At 39.5% G+C, this 19,824-nt stretch overlaps 2 protein-coding genes across 5 annotated transcripts in view; one reads left to right on the top strand and one right to left on the bottom strand.

The window, feature by feature from the left end:
* Positions 1–11,361, top strand: part of scaper (S-phase cyclin A-associated protein in the ER) — an 84,116-nt gene extending 72,755 nt beyond the window's left edge. For all 3 annotated transcript variants that reach the window (XM_084734193.1, XM_084734191.1, XM_084734192.1), the window contains 4 exons: positions 582–731; positions 8,611–8,802; positions 10,056–10,104; positions 10,422–11,361. In XM_084734193.1, coding sequence (XP_084590319.1) covers positions 582–731; positions 8,611–8,802; positions 10,056–10,104; positions 10,422–10,519 — 489 coding nt within the window. In that variant the 3' untranslated portion in view covers positions 10,520–11,361. The remainder of the gene's footprint in view (positions 1–581; positions 732–8,610; positions 8,803–10,055; positions 10,105–10,421) is intronic.
* Positions 11,362–13,028: 1,667 nt separating this feature from the next.
* isl2a (ISL LIM homeobox 2a) lies at positions 13,029–19,824 on the bottom strand. Of its 2 annotated transcripts, none has more exons than XM_084733904.1 (6): positions 19,212–19,824; positions 18,552–18,741; positions 17,955–18,214; positions 16,722–17,008; positions 15,671–15,838; positions 13,029–14,256 (listed from the first exon to the last, which is right to left on the bottom strand). In XM_084733904.1, exons 1-6 carry the CDS (start codon positions 19,465–19,467, stop codon positions 14,140–14,142), a joined length of 1,278 nt encoding a protein of 425 aa, XP_084590030.1. In that variant the 5' UTR covers positions 19,468–19,824; the 3' UTR covers positions 13,029–14,139. The 2 variants fall into 2 exon arrangements, with proteins under 2 accessions (XP_084590030.1, XP_084590031.1); XM_084733905.1 differs by having other exon boundaries at positions 18,552–18,736; positions 19,212–19,381.

Genomic DNA, 19,824 nt, shown 5'->3' with positions numbered 1-19,824 from the left:
TTGTTGTAACCTGCAGAAACCCTGAAAAAGGACAATCAAACCAGAAACACCTCCTTTCCCCTCCTTGCATAGTGGTTCCTGTTTATCTTTTCAAACTGTCAGTTGATTTTTTTTTTTTTTAATCTATATCAATTTATTGTTAAACAACATTTGCTTTTGTTCTGTTTGACAGCTGTTTACATGGTTCAGTGAGCTTAATATGTTGCATAAGTTATGAGGCCTGAAAACAGCCTTCAGCTTGTCAGGTTTTACGTCTGTGGATGTTACAATGCTAACACGCCCAAACTTCCAGTGGAAAAGTGATGATATTATGGTGCTCGGTCACACTGACATGTTTAATAAATACTGTCTGTGAGCTGCTCCTAGCATCTCATTTCTGAGCGGGATTGGGCTGTTTTATGGTGGGACCCTGCTTCAGTTGCTTATACTCTTACACCGTGTATGTTCCCACCAGCAAAACATATAATCTTTTATCACTTTGTATTGTTATTGTAGTGAGCTCTTTGTAATCACAGTCATACACAATGTATGCTTTAATTTGCTGTGACACACACTAACATGTTTTGTCTGTGACCTGTCAGTCTGTTCTAGGAGCTGAGGGCCTGTCTCTAGCTTTCCGACACATCGTCAGCTCCCTGCTCTGGTACTGTACCCAGCATTCCTCTGAAGAGCTGCTGCACGAAGTCATCATCTGTGTGGGATACTTCACCGTTAACCACCCTGACAACCAGGTAAACAAGCCCAAACCTGGACTCACCGCACCAAAATTAATTAAAATTTATTTCAGTTTAACAAACCAAACTATTCTCAACATTGAAATATACTTTTGTTATAACTGAACCTGTATTTTACAGTTGTTTTTGTTATAAAGTAAGACACCAAATCTTCAGAAATAGTGAAGCTGGAATCAGAAAAAAAAAGAACTTTTTTCAATTTGATTTTCAAAATAATAATTTCTTCCAAGTCATAAATTAATCCACTTATTGCTTCAGTGCTACTAAACAAAGTAAGTCAGTTGCTAAAATTGAAATAGATACTTTGTCATTCAATCTACTAATTGTTAAATTGTTTCAACACTAGTTAAATTGAATGCTTTCAGTGGTGCCTCTTGAGTTGGAAGAGCCTTGTAATATCATCTTACTATTGTTCTGTTCATGTATTATTTGTCAGAAAAAGGGTGTAGCTTTGTAATCGCAACAAAAAGCACCTGGTTAAAGATTCATGCCTTGGCACCTTCCTGCTTTTGGTCCATGTGTCGTCTATTGTCCCCCAGAGTGACTCATTGTTCCCTCCTGGTAAAGCAGAGCAGCGTGCTGCTCTCAGTGTTATAGCTACTTAGGGGGCTCTGTGGAAGTGAGCAGGATGTGATGGAGCAGACCTGGCTGCTGTGTAATTGGCTGTCATGCGTGGCCCCGTCTACCGGGCCCCTGATTAGCTACGCTACAGTTGGCTGGGCTTTGATTATATTAAGCCCGACCCACACAGGCAGCAACCACAGCTTCGTTCTCAAACCTCTTGATATGTCATTTATGTCCGCACGGTCGCAGTGACCCCCATCACGGTAATTTATAGGCTGGTTACGGATTCTAATTCACCAGATTTTTTTTAACTTCTAATTAAAGGATCTTCCTCCAGTCTTACCTTCCCTTTCAGCTCCCATTCAATTTTAATTATTCTGATGTACAGAATTAGCATTTGTTGGTCATTGTAGATCCAATTTGCATATTATATTGAATAATTGAATGAGGACTGATGATTAAATTAAGCGGGTGACAGATGATTCGTCTTTGCACACCCACAGCGATGTTAACTGAGCAGTTATGCTTGACTGAGTTTGATTAAAAAAGAAAAAAAACAGTTGCAAGTTGCTAATTTGATGCTAAATCTGTCATTCCTCCACAGCTTTGCCACTGCCAAAAAGAACGTTTTGTGAAAAAGCGACCCAACAAAATTCTTACCTTGCTTTTGGGTTAAGGATTTAGTTGTGTTTTTTTTTTTTTAAATTCAGGTGTAGATTGTCGGGAAACAAGATCCCACACAACCTCCTCTGCACAGAGTTGATCTTTGCCAGTGGTCCAGTTCCTGGAATGCGTCCATTCAGTTCCGTACCAAGATGGATGGCGTTAAGGAGAATATTTAGAGCAGCTTGAGCTTTTCTCAAGCTAATGTAAGCATTGGCAGGACACAAAAGCGGCCCGACCCAAGGCCTGCGCGGTCGCAGGGACTGCTGATTCACTGTCGGCACACCAGCTTTTGTTTATATGTACGCTCTAGAAATAAGGCTGCTCATAAAAAACAGAACTTTGAAGCAGCACTATATGTAGTGATGTATTCCCTCCGCTCTGGGGGCATGAATAATTCACCATGTCACACAAAAAGCCATTGGGAGAGTGACATATGTAGGCTTGTGTGTTTTTCAAGTGTGCCTTCGCTCAGGGGGAGCCATGTAGCCATATGTTTCATTGTCTGAAGGGTGCGTCCATCGAGACCTTTTTGACAAAAAAAAAAGAAAGAAGAACAAATGACACCTATTTTGTAACTGACAACTGTGCTTCCTCTTTCCATGATGAGATATGTGCCGCTAATCTCCCCGTCTTTAAATACAGTGATTCATTTGTGAATCATCCACAGTGATGATCTGTTGAATCTTTGAGCTGTCGGGTCTGTAATTGTAAACTGTTGACATGTTAACCCACCTGATTCCTGCTTGCTCTTTAGAAAGACACAAGCAATTTGAGAGTGTGGAAATCTTAAGAAACCTATGTTTTTTTTCCAGTGCATGGAAAAATGGCCACACACACGCAAAGCAGAGTGAGCTCCACACACAAAAACACAATTGCTTTTGCTCCCATAACACATACACATGCAGACGCTGTAGTTATAATGATACTTCCCACTTGATGTAGTGAGAAAACAGTTATAAATATTAAAATAACTTACCAATCTAGCCTGCTAATTTGTGTGAAAATAACTATTAAATTGTGTCGCATGACTCTTGGATTATTTTTTAATTGCTTTGCATAGCTGTCAAGTTGCATGGAAACTACATTGCCATGCAGTTTGGAACCTGCAACTAGTTGCGTGAAAGTTTCAATTTGTAAAGCCAGCCTAAGCATCACATGAGCTATGGATGGTCTCTTACACTGAACATCCCACACACATCTCCAGAGCTCAGCCTTATCTGTGGGGTCATTCCTCTTCTTCCCAGCCTGTACGAGGGCGTTTCCTCTGCCCCGCAGGCCCAAGCCAAGCTTTAGGCCTGTAATTCCTGTTAACCTGATGTTGAAACGCTCCCTTCAGCAGTCCATTACTGCCAAGACAACCAGGCCCTCGCTGCCTTCAGGGTAAGTGCAGCTCGTGCAGACCATAGGGAGCCAGTGCCTGGGAATGCACACTTTGTATCACCCAGCAGAGTAAACAGAGGCAGAGAAAAACGCAGACAGACACACTCGCCACTGACTGGCAGGAGAGGGCCTTATTGTTAGCTCGGTAGATGATTTACACACCGCTTCAAGGGTGAACGCAGGTCCAACTGACTTTAAGTGAAGCTGAGGACATTTTTATCCCTGCAAACCTTTCAGTGAGGAGTTTCCATTCGTCTGTAACACTGTTGTCAGGTTAGTTTCACAGGAAAATTATCAGTGAGTAGGATCTCGGATGGAATGACAGTGTCAGCTCATAGAGATAAATAAAGAGTTATTAAGCTTTATTTTTGTAAACAGCAGGTTTTTATGGGATTTTAAAACAACTGGCAATTGCCTTAAAAGTCAAGTTGGAGTGTGTATGTCAATGTCTCCGTCGCTATGATCCAATTGTCCAAAGGCAATTTACACAGCACCCTGTTGCTAATCTCAATGAGCCATTGTAAATGTTGTAAAGAAGCACTAAACAGTTATTTGACTAACTTTGCTTTGTGGTGTCTGCTGTGCTGCTCGTCTTATCAGTGAGACAGTTCCACTCTGATGGATCTGGTTTATATTGTGGATTCAAGTGTCAGATATATGGCCCTGCTCTGGTTCCTCTGAGGTGTTCTGACTGTCTAGACGCTACGACAAATGGAAATTCTTCTACACATTTTCTTCTGTGTGTCATTAAAGGGATAGTTTGGATTATTTAAAGTCAGGTTGTATGAAGTAATTATCAATAGTCAGTGTATTACCTGTAGTAGATCCCCCCCAGCACAGAAGCTAAGCAATGAACTACTTCGGATGGGGTCAGCAACAAAAAGCATTTCAGCCACTTAAAAAAGGTCAGTCTATAAAAATCAACATCATTTTAATTGTACACTATATGTAGAATATTTTCACCATCTGCTTTGTTGTCAGACACCTTTTTCTGATGGGAATCTGATGTTATAAGACAAACATTACTCTCTCCAAGCCAACCAAACTCCACAAGCAAAATCAATCAATTTAACTCACAGAACACAGAAGTTGCTGGTCTACTGCTGCTTGGAACTGCTAGTTTGTTTGTGCTGTTGTGTGACTTTGGTGTTTTAAAAGGATCATTTTCTGCTAAGCTTCCGTGCTGTTGCCCCTTCTTCAAATTAGGGGTGTGCTGACCGCCATCTACTGTAGTTAATACACTGACTTTAAAATGTCATAATTAGGTTTGTGCAGTAAGAAATTAATTATACTTCTTTGTTTCACGGAGCAGTGCTGCAGGCTTGTGCATATGGACTAATTGTCCTATTTAGGGGTATGAATCTCTTTGTCTCTTGGCACCTTCTGAGGGCTATGATGCAATTATAAAACTATTGATTATTTTGATGAATCAAAATTTGTAGAGAATCTGAATGCATCTAAGGATCGATTATTTCCCCACCCCTAATGCTGTTTTATGCTTTACTTTTCTTTTTGCTCTCTGTTCTTAAATCTTCTTTAACTCTGTTTCCGCTTCAACACTGGGTTTTTCCCAGGAGTTTGTTTGCGTTTCAGAACATTAACTTTACACACTCTTTGTTGTCATTGTGGACAGTGAGGATGTTATGTAATGGAAGTGTCATAAAACCCGGCACTGTTTGAAAATGCCAGGTCTCTGAACTTAAGAAAGAGCAGAGCAGCCAAGACACTTGAGTTTTTACAGGGTCTCTGCGTTATATGCGGGCCAGATGCACGGGTTCACATGCTTGTTGTTAGTTTTATGATGTCAGGCTTTGAGCTGCAGATACCTCAGCTGAGCTGGGAGAGGTAACGCCACAGTATAATCTCTAGTTGGAAACCATTTCAGGCTCTGGTGTTGCTCTTCACCTGGTAGAGGTGCGGAAAGTTGGCAGGGGACTATGCTTCTTTGTTACCTCCAGACTCTTGCTGCCACCAGGCTTTTGTTTTATGTCTTTCTGCGTCAGGCACTTGAGGGTGGACAATTTGTTTAGGCAGCTGAAGATGGAACTGTGCGTAGTGGAGGATTATGAGATCGCTGGGTGATTTGTGGGTTGGATCTCCTCAGAGGCCTGGCTCAAACATCCAACACTTGCCATGGTGTTAAATTATGACACCTATACCATAAATGTTCTGGATTAAAAAGCAAGAACGAATAGATTCTTTAGCTTTTGCAGAATCATGGTTTTTGGCTTTCTAATGAGTCCTGCTGCATAAATTTATGACCCCCCGTTGGTAGCTCGTCTTTGGGCGGTGTTGCAACAGGAAGATGAATATGATGATGTAGAATTTAGTGGAAAGTAGCACGAAAATGTTAAAACTACATGCACTGAAAATAAGCAGCTCTACTTTTGAAAACAACCAGAGCTTGCCCTTTTTTTCCTTCCTCCAGTGGATGAATTTGTCCCACATTCCTTTCTGAAAAACATTATTGAGTCAGGGAAACTGTAGGGATTTTGTTCTTGGTCTGTTAGGTACATATATATATATATATATATATATATTTATTTACAGCAAACTGTAATGTTTTCAAGACCAAGGCTGCATGATAGGGTTAAAAAAAATTGCAGTTATTTTGTCAGATTTTGCAATTGTAATGATTTAATGATTTATTGGGAATGATCATTTTAGCATAACAATTTTCTGAAAACAACTGTTAAAATGATGATTATGACATTTATTGAGGTCTGTACCAAACAAACATGTTTTCTTACATCTGGAGAAGAGGATTTGTAGACCAGGGCACCTCTGCAGCACTACAGTACTTTACATTATAATGTTTTTCTCCTTTATCAAAAAAAGCGCAGCTTCTGTTATTCGAATATTGCACAAGGCCATACTGCAATTTAGATAATATTTTGATTAATTGTGCATCCCTGTTCAAGATAATTATTTAATTCGATACTGCACACCAGCGCAGAATGATGTGTTCTCCTAGCTTCTAAGATTAACACTGGTTGACAAATTAAGCACTCTTCACATTTTTAAACATTTTTGATGCGTTAAAGTTCAGGCGGTTTGACCCGTCCATATGGTTTCTTTAAACAAATACTGGTAGGAAATGGCACTGTTTTGTGTCCCTTTGAACGCCGCTGTGGAGGGCAGCTCTGAGAAGCTTCACCTTGAACTGATAAAAGCAGTGAATTATCGCTTTGTTTATCCCGCTGCTCAAACTTGGAGTGCATTATCAAAGGAGAAGTCAATGGAAGAGTATTAGAGAGGGTATTTTTAAAATCTTGTAAATCTCGTGAATTTATGTCACTTGACTTGGGGACCTCACCTCGCCCTTCTGGTTTCCATTGGCATTGAGCCCCAGTCCCGTCGTCTCTTCCTGTAAAGCAGCGCAGCCAGGATTTAGCATGCTGACCTTGTCGCTCTTCGAGGGGTGCCGATGGTCCCCAGGCTCAGGGGAGATGACCAGAGCATTATGCTGGGACCCCTTCCTTTGCACCAGTCCCCTTTCTAATCAAATGAGGCTGGGGGTGATTTGGTTGTAATACCGGTGGCCCGGATGTGATTGTGCGTGATTGACGGGCTGTGATGGAGAGCAGGATGTCGGTGGGGTGAAAATACCATTAATGTTATTGCTCATTTCTCAAAGTGGGGGTGGCCACAGTGTTGGTGGAAGTTCGCTCACCCTGCCTTTTCACCCGCCACCCCACCCCTTCATACCCCTCTGTTGCACTGTGAATGCCCTTTCAACCTGAGCTTCACTCACACAGGGCCGTAGCAAACCAGGGATAATACCAGGGACAGATGCTACTGGCCCCAAAGGACATTAAAAGGACAGTTCACCCCAAAATCAAAATACATGTTTTTCCTTTTACCTGTAGAGCTATTTATGCATGGTGTGAATTCCTGAGTTTAGCCATAGGGATTACAACCTGCTCTCAAATGTAATGGAGCTTGATGGCCCTCAGCTCGTGGTGCTCAAAATGCCAAAACATTGAATTTGAAAGTTCATGGTATTGAACTTTTCAAATTCAATGTTTTTCCAGAAATCATGACCCAGGTACTCAAAATAAGCCACAGACCTTGCTGTAAGCGGTTTCATGGAGGAACTGCTTTCTCTCTGTGGTAGAATCTACCAGAACTACTTTCTTCCTGCAGTAAAATGTACTGGAACTATTTTCTTTCCACTAGACAGAAAATAGATCCCACCTAGAACTGTTCACAACAAGGTCTGTGGATTATCTTGAGTAACCGGGTCATGATTTCTGGAAAGAGAGACTACTGTTTGGCACTTTGTACAGTACAAGGAGAATGCCATCTAGTCCATCAATAGCATGAAGGATAAGAAGCAAAATACGTGTCTTTGACTATGAAATTTAGGGTCTTCAGTTTACCCCCAGATCAAAGTACATTTTTGGTGGCCCAAATTTAGAAATAATGAAAAAGAATACAGAAAAGGTCATTTAACACATCTTAACACAACCTTCCTAAACAATGACACTGCCACTGCAGTACATTACGTCCTATAAGATATGGGCACAAAAGTATCATATTCTAGCCACATGAACTTTGGCTTCCATTCACTGCTTTCATTGCAGTTTCATTTCTTAATAGTCTGCCTTTTGCCTTTCTGGTTCTTCTGTGAAGATCGCTTTAGCAGTTTGCGCAGGCTTAGTAAACCCATAATTCATTAGCCCCGACTTATTGGTAGCGAGCGGGCAACAAGCACTGTTTGAGTTTTTTTGTAACTTGTTCAGCTAAAAGGCGTGAAAGAATCAGGATAATTATGGACATGTAATGTTGTGCTGGAGAAGGCTCACAGTTTGAGAAGGGGGGTCACGGACGTGGAATATTTGCCGACCACAGAGTGGACTTTTGTGTACTTGGACCATCGGATCATGGTTAATGTCAAAATCTCGATTCTGTGCTCCACTGTTGCACCAACAGCTTAATACCGAACGTGAAAGTGAAGTTTTAACCGCTGATAATGACATCAGGTCACATCCCTCATTTTCCTCTTGTGTTACAGCAGCTCTGTTATTACTATTGGTACAAAGGAAGAACAAAACATCCCATCATCATGTTTTATAGCCCATAATTGCGTGGTGGGAGGCTGTGCCCCGCAGGTCTGCTCCTAATGGCTGTTTGTGTGTTGTTTTAGTGGCAGATTTACATGTGGGAGGGGTTCAGGGGCGGTGATTTACAAGCAGCGGTGCCACCGACTGGCCGCCTGACTGGCTTAGTGACTGACTGGCCCCACTCCCTGCGTGTGTTCCAGGTGATAGTGCAGTCTGGCCGCCAGCCCAGCGTGCTGCAGAAACTGTGTCAGCTGCCCTTCCAGTACTTCAGCCACCCGCGCCTCATCAGAGTGCTCTTCCCCTCCCTCATCTCGGCCTGCTACAACAACTCCCAAAACAAGGTCATCCTGCAGCAGGAGATGAGCTGCGTGCTGCTAGCTACATTCATTCAGGTAAATATGGGAACATGGTCACACATGCAGTGTGTTTTGTGCACATAAATAGATCATTATCGCACACACGGATCGACCACAACCAAACAATTCTGGGATTAAAATAGCCAAACCATCAAAAAAAAACTGGTGATAAACTGAGGTGTGCTGCTCTAATGTGGAAAATGTAGTGAAAAATGCACAAATAATCAAAAACACCTCTCTGCTCTTGAAAGTGTCGTGCCTCTAAACAAAATAAAATAACCAAAACCAACAAATTTCTTTCACATATGAAGTAAACCTCTCCCTCTTTGCATCCCCTGATTAACAATTGCTCATGTGGGGCCCGGTGAATCTGTAACAGGAAGGCTTTTACAAAGATAAATGGCTTCCTTCACAGTGGATTTACCTGCCACTGGTTCGACTCCCAGTAAACAGCTTGTCTCCTTCATCTTCCTCCTGACAAGCTGCCCCTCACCACTCTGCAGCCACCACTGTTTAGACACCGATTAACTTCCATTCAAAGGGAGACAAGCTATTGTCGTTTCTTTCAAACAAAGCAATAATGCATGGCGTCTTGCCCCGCCGCCCTCATTGTTAAGTTAACCTCAGGAACATTCCTTGGAGTGAAACAATTTGATCCAGGATGAGTCTTTATCACCGGCTGCACCAAAACATTTAATTTGATTAGTAAATTAGAGATGTAGTAACAGCTTTAAATTTTTCTTAATAGTTTCTGGGGCTTTTTTGGTTTTTGGGTTATTTTTTGCTAGAAGGTTGAATTCATGTTAGATAGGGCTGCAACTAACAGTTATTTACATGGTCGATTAATCTGTTGATTAATTTCTGGATTAATCGATTAGTTGTTTGCTCCTTAAAATGTAAAAAAAAAAATTATGAAATGAAATGTTAAGTGTTTCCCAAAGCCCAAAATGACGAACTCAAATGTCCTACGTCCACAACCCAAAGATATTCAGTTTTAGAAAACATTTACCTTTAAGAAGCTGGAATCAGAGTTTTACCTGTTTTTTTTTCCTTAAAAAATAACTCAAAGCAGTTAATCTATTATCAGAATGGTTGGCGATTAATTTAAGAGTTGAAAACTAATCAATTAATTGTTCCAGCTCTAATATTAGAGGAGACACGTGGAAGTGTACACACACACACACACACACACACACACACACACACACACACACACACACACACAGCACTACTCATAGCTAACAGTATACTATTGTAATGGCACTAATGCTCCTTATTAATTCTCCCAGGACTGTGCTGCAAATGAGAAAGATCCAGACAACAAAACAAAGCACACAGGTAAGTTTTTCTGATAAATATATCAAATACATAACAAAAAATTTACTAGATGGCATTGATTTCACATTTTTCATTATAAGAAGATATTTCAGTGGTTTCAAAAAACTGTTGCCCACCTAAAACAGCTATTTCTGACATGTAGGTTAATCAATTCCAGTAATATCTACTTGAGTGTTGAGACAAAGAGGAATTTCTCTCAGCACATGTTGGGCTTGTTTTCTTGAAATTTAGATTTTTTTGTAGCCACTTTTAAAAGGATAAAGGATTTCTGCTGGACACCCAGTGTAATGCAGTTGTTCTTTTCTCTCTGTGCAAAGTCTCCCAGCTGCTGGATTACTGCGAGTTGCCGAACCGCTTTCCAAGAGATCAGTGGGACTCAGCGCTGCAGTTTTTTCTCAAGAAGCAGGAAGAGTGATGTAGCTGCACACTGTCCTTTTAGAATGGATAAGCACAGTATAAACACTAACAAAAGAGACTGATATGTGGACTTGTTTGGGGGGGATTTTTTCTTTTTTCTTTTTTTTTCCCCCATGACTTACAGTCTGCACACAAGTAAATATTTTCCTCAAACTTTGTCAAATGTAAAGATTGTGAAGCCTTATACTGTGTTACTGTTTTGATTTCTTGTAAATCAAATTGCTGTTCATGAGGATTTTGCACAAAATGTCTTGTTTGTACATTGTAGTCAGAACACATGCACAACTATTCCATTTAATGTCTAAACCAGCCATTTGTTTCTCTTTTTGTTTCTGTTGTAGATGGAAACAAATACATGTTTAGTGCATCTAAACCTGACACATTACATATACTGTAATTTATTATTTGCCAAACATTTTCATCAAGACTGTTTTGTGTTAATTTATGTTTCATTTTTGAATGTGAATGACCAGAATGTTATATCTAGTCTACATAATGCCAGTTACAAGTTATATTTACCTGCCTTGATTGCAAATATATGTTAAGAGTTATATTTTTCAAGTTTATATCTTTTTCTTTTGTTTTTCTCTCTGTTAGGAGGAACTTACAAATTAATATAATTTATTGAGTTATTTACCTTTATCATGTAAAATAAAATTCTTACAGATATGTATTGTTTTTCGTCAGTTTTATTCTGTCGAGTTTATCGAGTTTAAATTCTCATGACTAAACAAACGTCAATACTTACTGCTCTTGTCTTGTTTTGTAGTGAGTTAGACCCTCATGAACTTGGATAATGAAGATGTCCTAATTTAGTCTCTGCACCTAACAAATATTTTCGTTATCTCTTCATCTGGTGATTATTTTCATGATTGATCGTTGAGTATATAGAATGTCATAAAACTGTAGAAAATGCTCATCATAATTTCCCAGAGTTCAAAGTGACATCTTTAAATTGCTTCTTTTGTCCAACCAAAGGACAAAAACCCAAAGATTCTTTGTTTACTATCATAAATGACAAAGAAAACATGTAAGAAGCTGGAACCACCAAATGTTTGACATTTTTTGTTTGAAAATGATTGAAAAACTATTATCAAAAACCTTGGCAACTAATTTTCTGTTGATTGACTTGGATTATTGACTAATCGTTTGAGCTCTAGTCTATATTTTGACGGACAGTTGAGAAAAACAAACTCCATTTTTAAGTCTCAAACATAAATATGAACTAGTCATCACAAACTGACACCCATGAGAAAAACTTGGTTTTCAGGTGTAAAAATATATTTAAAAAAAATTTCTGAATCTGCTTTTGCAAACCAGCAGTGTGTGTAGCTGCCTTAAGGAGCCATCTACCTCTGCACTTGCTCTGTACTGATTATTGGAGGTTTACCAGTTGGTGTATAAGCAAAATATAGTGATCAAATGCTCCAAAGCAGTTCTGCACATGTATAACAATCAACCTGAATGTATAAGCTAAAGAAATTTGTAGGGAAAAGAAAGAACAATTAAACTTTTCTCTTTGCATTTGTTAAACTGGAGCATTTCTAGAAGCTTGTCCAAATTTTAGCTTGAAGACAGTGTCGCTGTTCAAAAGTCGGGAGCTATTTTATGTTTAAAGTCTTGAAAAATCACTATAATTTGCACACATTGTGCAGGCCTACTTATTTTAAAATTAGGACTAAGTGTATCAAAGATCTTAAGATAGCACTAAATGCGTTGTTGCTACTGTTGTACTCCTGCACACAGTTTAAAGATTTAGTTTATCACCATTTCTTACAGACTTAACAGGATTTTGAATTTCAATGAACCTCCCGTTTCCCTGCCTGATAAAAGCCGATCCTCCCAACAAATTGTTGAGGTGTAGTGTGTCAGTCCCGGCCTGACCTGCATGCTCTCTTGTCCAGCGGCTATTTGCCGTCCAGGATTCCTACTGGAATGAAAATAAACTCAAGACACGCCAGGATGCGTCCGCAGGCTGCAGGAGTCGGTCTCCTCCTCAGCGCTGCAGCGCGGCTCTGTGCGCGGTTTGTTTTGGGTCCATTCACTTCAGTATCCTTCACAGGTGATGCCAGATGCAGATAAGCGGCCGCCGCTGCCTGTCCTCTGTCTAGACTTGTAACCGTGGGCCTCAGGTTGGTATGGGACTATGACATGTGTCTACATAAGACCGTTTTTTATCGCTGATGGGAACAAAACATTATTTATAGCAACATTTGCTGTAGGTATACTAGGCACAAGCTACTTGGATGCGATAATTAAACAAAACAATCACAGGAGGAGGCGAATTAAACAGGCCTCAGCCTATTGTGTTGCAGTCAGTGACCTGTGACACATGGGCCAAATGGTTAATAATATCTTGTCAGCCATCAGTCACTGATCCACTCGGCTCAGAAATCGAGCAGGCCTAAATAAAAGCAGGGTTTCTACCTGAGGATTTGTGAACTGAAGCTTACAGGGTTCACTGTAAAATAGAATAAAAAAAAAAAAACAAAAAAAAAAACAACCTTTTTTTTAAGTTGACTGAATTTGAAAAGACAAGTTAAGGTAATTCTGTAATGATTTAAAACAAATAAACTTGATATTGATTCCGCTGTACTTGCGGGAAAAAAAATGTTTGCAGTGTTTCCATTATTGTGAAAACAAGCAACCATCCCCAAGTTTTATATATCAAGCAATGCATTCTTGGAAGTCTGTGATTATGCTTCTTCAGAAACTTAGTTTAATGAACTGATTGAACTTGGTATATTCAATCAAGTTAGAAGAACTCTTGTCTGTAAGTTCTGAAAATAAGCAATAGAAATTTAAAGTTGAATTCACTTATATAATAAAATTTGAGAAAAGACTAATTAATTTCACTAAATTGTGGTATGATTTTTTTACACTGCACTGACAAAGAAGGGCATCAACAATCTGTGCAACATGACATTTGTAACACTATTCAATTTGTGGTTGACCAAACGTGCATATTTATGTATTTATTTGTATGAATATCCTCAGCTCTAACCTTCACTTAAAACAGTGTCAAGCAAGTGTTTCCATGTACCTTAAAACTGATTTATTTTACCAACTAAAACTCTTCTGAAGGTTTATGGAATAAATGGATGCATTTTGCATGCAGTAATTAGTTAGAACTATTGGTTTTATTGATAAGATCGACTATGTCTGTCCTCATAATAAATAATAATAACTTACTTTCTGTTTCTGCTTCTGTTTCATTCATTTACAAGAGTCGATATTGAAACTTACAAATCATGCACATCTACACAGCTTGTGTCATACTGTAAGCATTGAAAGTTCAGGCGTCCACGTGTTTGAATCCCATAACATGGCCAGGTCACGCATTGACATCATGGTAGAAGGCAAGTTGAAGATGTCCATCAACAGCTGTATGTCCTGCCCGTAGTGTCCTTGAGCAACACAGCGAGCTAAAATGCCTAAATGTAAAGGGAATAGTCAGACCTCCAATCCTCCAGGCGTCACCTGAACGTATCCTCGAGTATAATCCATCCTGGTCCTTTTGTTCGTGTCTCTTCGTTGAATGTCACTGAGGTGTCTGCGCGTCCTTCCCAGCAGAGGACGCATGGTTGGGGGCTCCTGTCTGATGACCCGGAGGCCTCCTCACGTGTCGATGGGACTGGGCACCATACTGTTCGGTGTGTCCGGTAACTGTGAGGACAGAGAGGTCACATCACTGCCCGATGAGTTGCCCAGAGAGCCCGATTCAGAGAAAGACACCTGGAGGAGGACACAGAGGGAATCAAAATCAACCAGATTTAAAATAAGTTCCTTGTGTTATTCAGGCTATTTTGACAGTTTGTCCATCTCTGCCGGTGCCAAACTTAAGATGTCCACATGGCTTGTGACTAGAGCCATGCTGTAGTTTAGTCTGAACAGTAGATGTGCACAGTAACATCATTATTTGCATCTGTTTAAGCCACAAAATTATCTCTCTGTATCTGTATTTGGATAAAATGCATAAAGTGGGCGGGGTTTACACCGGAAGTCACGTTAAATCGCAAAAATATTTGATTTTCTAACATAAAAGGCGTCAAGAAGCAACAAAATGATTTAATTTAGGCAAATAATTAAATATTTCCACAGCCTCATACTGTAGTTTTCATCTGTCTCTCTCTTTTTGTTTTCTATCTTAACTACATTTCTGAACTGCCTGAAGCCCACCGCCTATTCCACTTTAACTGGGGGATATTGAAAAATCAGAAATTATAAAAAAGGTTTTATTAATCAAAATACTCTGTTTTGCATAGGAAATAGAAATTCTATAATAAAGATATACAAGTATAAAAATATCCCTCAGTCAAAGGGAGTAATCTTAAACCTATGATTTATAAAGGCAGATGCAACCTTTTTTTTTTTTTTTTTAATCTGGCGAGGTGATCATGGGTCTGACTTTTTCAGATTAACATGAACCACATCACATATTCGGACTCAGGTGTATCCATACTAAACATACAAGATGATAATTTCATCTGCTGGATGAAAATTACCTGGCAAGCTAAATTTGGTGCATCTTTTTTTTTTTTTTTTGAGACTAATGTATTTTGCACACGATTCTTCATATATAAATAAACTTCATAACAAATGTCAAGAGTATATAAGAGCTCCAGGTGGATGTGGAATTATGCCTAATTATGTATTTCTCATTTTTTTCCCCAAGGTATTAAACCTATCTATTAAAAACATGAAAATGTATATCACTTTATCATTCTTGAAAATCTCATGAGACCCTATCAGCACATAAATTGTCTCCACGTGGGGGCTGCGCAAAGTTGTGAAACATTTTGGCACAAGAAACAGCTTGTTTGCACTTGAAGCTTAAATGAAAGGCGTCAGTATAATTTGAATCAGGTTTTAAGGCATAACTTTGGGATTACAATATGGAACGATTGTTTCTGACTGTTTTTTTTTTTATCTAAAAGCCCATCATCACACTTGCAAAACATCTTGATCAAACAGCTGAATCTGTGTAATTGATTTTTTTTTTTTTTTTTTTATGAATGAAGCTTAACAAATCCGTCTCTATTTCCTTCATCGTTCTCTCTGTGAGTATGAAAGCAAGTCCATCAATCCGTTTATGTTACTTTTTAAAGCCTATGATTTATTTATAATGTTTTGTTTAATGTAATCCTACCAGTTGCTGGAAGGCGGGCTGGTCCAGGTCGCTCTGCAGGGCGAAGTCGCTGAGGGTTTTCCACGGTGGCTGGTATGTTTGCACCTCCACAGGATTCCCCTGCACGGTGTTGTCGTGCCGGATGGGACTGCCTGCCACCAGAGCTGTGCCTGTCAGGCCCTGCAGATTCTGCAGGAGCAACGAAAAACACTCACGTTAAACAAAAAGTGGCCATGATGTAGTCTGGATTTGGTGTTTAGGCGCATTTTATCCTTTTATTCTTGTGTTTTATCAGTTTATTCTTGTTTTAATCCTTTTATTCTTTTTTTTTTTTTTCTGATGCTGCTAGTCTCTAATATTACACATTATTTCTAACAAATAAAGTGTCTATTTTATGGTTCCATACAAGGAGGGAGAGTGATGTACAGCTGAACATCCAGACAGCTTTTGAACAGCCAATTTTGTGCGTCAGCACGCAAAAATGCAGGAAAAATACTGAACTTTGTGACCATTAATTAACCGCTAACCTGCAGAAATGCACAATAAACTTGTATTAGCCTGTGAAATTGCCTAAATCTAATATTGGAATAGTTGGGTAATTAAATTTAAGAATAATCCAATTCAATAATTCAATTTACAATTATTATCTGATTTATGAAAATATGCATATATTTAAAATGAAAAAAATGAAGCAGTTGTTATGGCGTTAGAAAGATTGATATTATTACTGTTTCGAATCATTTTATTTTTAGTCTTTTTATTCCCAAATATCAGCCTAAACTGATTGTATGTTATGTTACTTGAAATATATAACTTTTTTCCCCTCTAAAATTATTGTCGTTTAATTCTTATTTTCTTTTATATCTGTCGAGCAGAGGTGAGGTGAGTTTTCCATTTTATTTTATTGTTATTTTTTTACTTCAAAGGGGGTAATCACATGTTTTGCGTGCATGGAAATAATGACTTAAACAGCTGTATAAATGAGAAAATATGTCTTATATGGCCACACACGGGAAACGAAATTGGAATAATAATTTTACCATGAAAAAAAAAGAAACCTTGCTGAACTCACAGTTTTATCGCTGAGTTGCTGTTGCTGGAGCTGCTTCATCAGGTTGGACTTCTTCTTGTCCTTGCAGCGTTTGTTCTGAAACCAGACGCGGATCACCCGGGGGCTCAGGCCGGTCATCTCCACCAGCTGCTCCTTCATCAGAGCGTCCGGCCGCGGGTTGGCGTTGTAGCAGGTCCGCAGGGTGTGGAGCTGCTTCTCGTTCAGCACCGTCCGGACCCGGGTCGTCTTCTCCGACTGCTTGTGGACGTGGTTCCGATGATGAGGAGGATGCCGGACAGAAACAGTGTCTGAGAAGAAGAAGAAGAAATCGAATCAATACTGAATCAACATGGCTGATTGGGATTTGCCTCGGTGAGCTCACTTAAAGACAGAAAAAGACAAAAATATTAAAATCATTCACCCATGAAGTATAACACAATAAAACATTTCCAACCCATACAAAAATCATAAAGGCATAAAACCGTACAATCGATTAAACTCAGTTTAAAAAATCAATTAGACACTCAAGTCCGTTTTTTCAAATAAATAAATAAATGTTTAGGCCACGTTTATGAGAAACTGAAGCAACTTAAATTAGACATTCAAGCAACAAACGCCCATGGATTTATATTTATTACAGTCAGCAGTTTATGAAAAATAAAAAATTAGGCTACAGAAATACCAAATATTACTAAGGTCAATATGACCATCAGGTTTGCACTAAAATACGCTGTTATAGAATAAAAGAGTGGATTATGTTAACATTTCTCGTTCAATGTCATTTTCATTTTCATTTTTATTTTCAGAGTAGGCCTATATGTACATAAAATATACTACTTATTTAGTATTATATCACTGTTCAAATTAAGTCTAAAATATAAAAATAAAACCTTTTCATTGAAGATAAGCAACCCTCATAATAACAATAATAGTAGTAGTAGTAGTAGTAGTAGTAGTAGTAGTAGTAGTAATATAGCATGCACGATTTTATGCACATCCACATAATTTTCCAGTGTAGCTGCTGTCAGCTGTAAGTTTTTTGTAATTCAAGTGTTTTTTTTTTTTCTTTCTTGCAGTGGAGGGCGGGGTGGATTTATAATCAGAATAATGCAGCAACACATTACAGTAAGTCAAAGAAGAATTGGCAAAGGTAACTAATAAAAAGGGATCTTGGCATTATAGCGTGGAATATAAAAGAGAAAAGTGGCTTCATTTTTTTTTTATATCATTATAATAACCCAGTATGCAGTCTACCTGAGATGTGCAGCGGTCTGGTGTGGATGTTCCCCGGGCTCAGCGGGCTCCCTGCAGAGGCCCGCTCCACCAGCAAGCCGTGATCCGCTCGACAGAGCAGCTCGTCGTCCCGCAGAGAGAACTCGTCCCCGGGCAGAAGGTGTCGGCTGCACACCGAGCACCGGAAACACTCCATGTGATAGACGTTGTCCCGAGCTCTCATCACCAGGTCGCTGCTGCAGAAGCCCATGTTACACTTTGCACATTTGATGCCAAATAACCTGGAAAGGAGCGCGGAGACGTGTTGGTCTCATGCAACTAAAAAGCCCTAAAAGTTTTTGAATTAAAAGAATCTGATACTGATAAATTAACGTTCCAGTCAAGCAAGAATAATAACAATATTTAAAAAAAATGAATGGCTGCTACACAGATCTGATTCAGTCTGCTGTTTATGATGCACACTTGTGCGCACTTTACGCACCCTGCACGTGCAGTTCGAATGGACAGTATCATTGTGGGAATTTAGATTTTATTTAATTTCAGTTGCACCCTTTTATACCCATCATTTTCTCTCCAGCAGTCCAACATACGACCTTAAACATTTAGGAAAGTACCTACCTTGCATAATCTCTTTTACAGTAAGTCTTTCCGTCTCGGACGAAGCAAGTGCACGTCTCGTCCAGGTACTGGCTGCACTCTGCACACTTGAGGCAGGCTGCATGCCACTCCAGGTCCGGGGACACTCTCAGGATGTACTGGTCGTGTATCTGACTTCCACAGCCCACACACATTGCGATTCCCGACTTCTCTGCGTGAGAGGGTGGCGAATGCATTAAAGCAACACGGTGTGTGTGTGCGCGCTCATTTAATCCCCATGACATCCCTGTTAAAGCCCCTTCACCCCGTCACCTTAAGGAGCGAAAATGTTGTGCACGTATCACAACAAACATCCAGGTCTTTCCAAGAATATCACATATATATACCATTATAATGAGGCCACAAGGGCTAAAAATATCACAAAGTAACTTTCGGCATGGGGAACCTTAACGCACGACCACCATAGTTAAAATACAAGTTTATATAAGGATCTTATATGAACATTACAGTGTTTTTTCCCGTTAGAACAAGTCAGTTGCTTATAGTTTTAGATATTAAACTACAAACCTTAATCATTAACTTTAAGAGACTACACGCCGGTTATGACATAAATATGAGATTAAAAAAGTGAAAAATAACCCTCCAGAATAGTCCTGTAGAGTAGAAAGATGAATAACTTACTTTTTGAATGATCCCCCATATCATCCAAGAAAGAAGTGTTGAGCAGAATATCCACCATACAGGAGAAATAACCCAGTGCAAGAAGCCGACAGAAGGAGGAGAGGAGCGGCACAGGCAGAGGAAGAGACCGTCCCGTCCCTGGCTGGATGATAAACTTGTATTCCTCCACCGAGAGGTGGAGAGAAAACAAAGATCCTCGACCAGTGACGTCTGCAGACCTGGACCTCTGTGGGACCGGGGAGAGGGCGCCTGCCATGCAAATCTCCTCCTGCACCCCTGCTCTCGGTTTTTTTTCTTTTTGCTCCTATAGCACTGGCTGTGAGAGGATTTTTTTTGTATATATCTTTTTGTCTCAGCACACTGTCTGCAGTAATTCTGTAATTTCTCTGTTAATTCACAGCACAACTACAGTGACTTACTGTGTGATATCAAGTGTGACAGATGCTATTGTTGTTATTTCCTTTGGTGTTATATTTCCTTTGTCTTCAGGCTCATAATACGTGTTGTTTATGGTAACTAAACCTTGTCAATATCTTAGATTACCTTGGTATTGTGTTTTATAGTTGTGTCGTGAGATGTTTTTCTAGTAAATCCATTATATTATGTTTGGATA

Source organism: Lutjanus erythropterus, chromosome 13, assembly GCF_056507025.1.
Source record: "Lutjanus erythropterus isolate fLutEry1 chromosome 13, fLutEry1.hap2, whole genome shotgun sequence".
NCBI classification, from domain to species: Eukaryota; Metazoa; Chordata; class Actinopteri; order Lutjaniformes; family Lutjanidae; genus Lutjanus; species Lutjanus erythropterus.
Note: the sequence above shows the minus strand (reverse complement) of the source record. Positions and strands in the feature narration are given on the sequence as shown.

Excerpts from the sequence above, each read along its gene's own strand:
- isl2a (XM_084733904.1), bottom strand. The coding sequence starts at position 19,467 with ATGGCAGGCGCCCTCTCCCCGGTCCCACAGAGGTCCAGGTCTGCAGAC. Across the intron at positions 18,742-19,211 it reads TATGGGGGATCATTCAAAAA|AGAAGTCGGGAATCGCAATG; the intron begins GTAAGTTATTCA and ends CCTCTCACGCAG. Across the intron at positions 18,215-18,551 it reads TGTAAAAGAGATTATGCAAG|GTTATTTGGCATCAAATGTG; the intron begins GTAGGTACTTTC and ends GCTCCTTTCCAG.